At 42.9% G+C, this 2,286-nt stretch overlaps 1 protein-coding gene across 1 annotated transcript; it reads left to right on the top strand.

Moving 5' to 3' along the window:
• The first annotated feature begins 1,048 nt into the window (after positions 1-1,048).
• On the top strand, positions 1,049-1,588 carry LOC121262068 (uncharacterized mitochondrial protein AtMg00810-like). Its single transcript, XM_041164500.1, has one exon. It carries the CDS (start codon positions 1,049-1,051, stop codon positions 1,586-1,588), a length of 540 nt encoding a protein of 179 aa, XP_041020434.1.
• The last annotated feature ends 698 nt before the right edge of the window (positions 1,589-2,286 follow it).

Genomic DNA, 2,286 nt, shown 5'->3' with positions numbered 1-2,286 from the left:
CCGCCATCGTGGGTATAAATGTTATCACCCACCTACTTGTCCTACTTACGTTTCTCGCCATGTTGTTTTTGATGAACTTACTTTTCCTTATAAAATCCTGGGAACCTTCACCTTTCCCCACCATTCGAGCCAACGTTGTCTATCTTTGACATCTGGATTACACCCCCCTCACCTTCACATACTACCTCCTCTCTCTCTGACCTAAATATTCCACTACCCTCACCCATCTCTTCCCCCGCCCCTGACCCACCACCCAATCACCCGGCTGCAACCTCTTCTGACGGCTCTCCTTCATCTCCATCTCCATCTCTATCTCCATCTCCATCTCCAGGTCCTTTGCCTACATTGACCCATCTCCGCCACTTGAACATACCATGATTACCCGATCCCGTGCTGGTATTCGCAAACCCAATCCAAAATATGCACATTTCCATGATCTTAGTCACATACCTAGTGAGCCCAAAACCATTCGATCTGCCCTCCATCACCCCGGATGGACTCAAGCCATGCTTGATGAGCTAAAAGCCTTACAAGATAACAATACCTGGACTCTTGTTCCTCGTGAGTCCTCTATGGATGTTATTGGTTGCAAATGGATTTTTAAACCAAACTCAGTGCAGATGGCACACTTGACCGGTTGAAAGCTCATCTAGTCACCAAAGGCTTTCACCAAATAGCTGGTATTAACTATTATGAAACTTTCTCTTTGGTGATCCGACCAAGCACTATCCGGACTGTTATTACTATTGCCTTGATCAATCATTGGGACATTCGACAACTGGATGTCAAGAATGCATTTCTCCATGGTGATCTCCATGAACCCGTCTACATAGAACAACCTCCAAGTTTTATCCACTCAACTCACTCTTCTCATGTTTGTAAATTAAACAAAGCTTTGTATGGCTTAAAGCAAGCTCCACGCGCTTGGTTTGATAAGTTCAGTAATTTCTTGCTTACATATGGTTTTAATTATAGCACTGCTGATTCCTCTTTATTCATTTATCGTTCTTCTCGTGGTTGTCTTATATTACTATTGTATGTTGATGATATGTCACTTACTGGTTCATCCTTAGATTTTCTTTCTGAATTTATTCTCACCCTTAGTAGTCAATTTGCCATGAAAGACCTGGGTCCTATTCATTATTTTTTAGGGGTTCAGATTACTCAAACTCTTGAAGGCCTCATTCTGACCCAAGCTAAATATGCCCGTGATATTCTAGACCGTGCCCAAATGACTGACTGTAAGCCCATGGGCACTCCCATGATGGCTAAAACCAAAGGGCTTACATCCATAGCACCATATCTTGACCCTGCTCATTATCGCAGCCTTGTTGGTGCTCTTCAATATCTTACCCTTACTTGCCCTGACCTTGCATACAGTGTTAACTTTGTGTCACAATTCATGCACTCCCCTACTGAAGATCATTTTAAAATGGTCAAACGTATACTCAGATATGTGAAAGACACAGTTGACTTAGGCCTTCATTTCAGTTCCAACTCTACACTTGATCTTTATGCTTTCTCTGATGTAGGTTGGATGTGCACTCACTTGACACTCCACAACAGGCTATTGCATATTTCTCGGTAGTAACTGTATTTCTTGGTCCGCAAAGAAGCAACATACTGTCTCTCGCTCGAGTACCGAAGTCGAATATCGAGTTATGACCCAAACCACTACTGAACTCACTTGGATCTAGTTCCTTCTTCGTGATCTTGGCATCACGCTACATACACCACCTATACTGCTTTGTGACAATCTCAGTGCACTTTACATGACTGTTAACCCGGTTTTCCATGCTCGAAGCAAACATATTGAGATCGACTATCACTATGTACATGAACGTGTTGCTCTTGGGCTTCTCCATACTCGCCATGTTCCAGCATCTTCGCAACTTGCATATATTTTTACCAAACCACTTGGGCGCTCGGCTCTATCTCCATTGTGTACCAAACTTGGCCTCGTACCTCGGCATAGTTTGCGGGGGCATATTAACACAAACATATCAATGACAATTGAAGACTCACCAAGCATAGATGAAGACTTACCAAATGAAGACCCCTCAATCACAGCCTCCTCAATCACAGCAACGGCTATCAATCACACTCTCCTCAATCACAGTAACGGCAACAATATCTTATGAAGATACTTCAGCTCTCTCATACAACGGCTACTTCTCCATTATATTTTTGTCAACTTACCTTGTATACGTAGTATTCCAAACGGTACAATACCTCTGGTGTTGTTGTAATGAACACTACAAATAGCAATGATAGACTCTCGGCATA

The sequence above is a fragment of the Juglans microcarpa x Juglans regia genome, chromosome 4S (assembly GCF_004785595.1).
Source record: "Juglans microcarpa x Juglans regia isolate MS1-56 chromosome 4S, Jm3101_v1.0, whole genome shotgun sequence".
Classification (NCBI taxonomy): Eukaryota; Viridiplantae; Streptophyta; class Magnoliopsida; order Fagales; family Juglandaceae; genus Juglans; species Juglans microcarpa x Juglans regia.
Note: the sequence above shows the minus strand (reverse complement) of the source record. Positions and strands in the feature narration are given on the sequence as shown.

Coding starts and splice junctions, on each gene's coding strand:
- LOC121262068 (XM_041164500.1), top strand. CDS start 1,049: ATGTCACTTACTGGTTCATCCTTAGATTTTCTTTCTGAATTTATTCTC.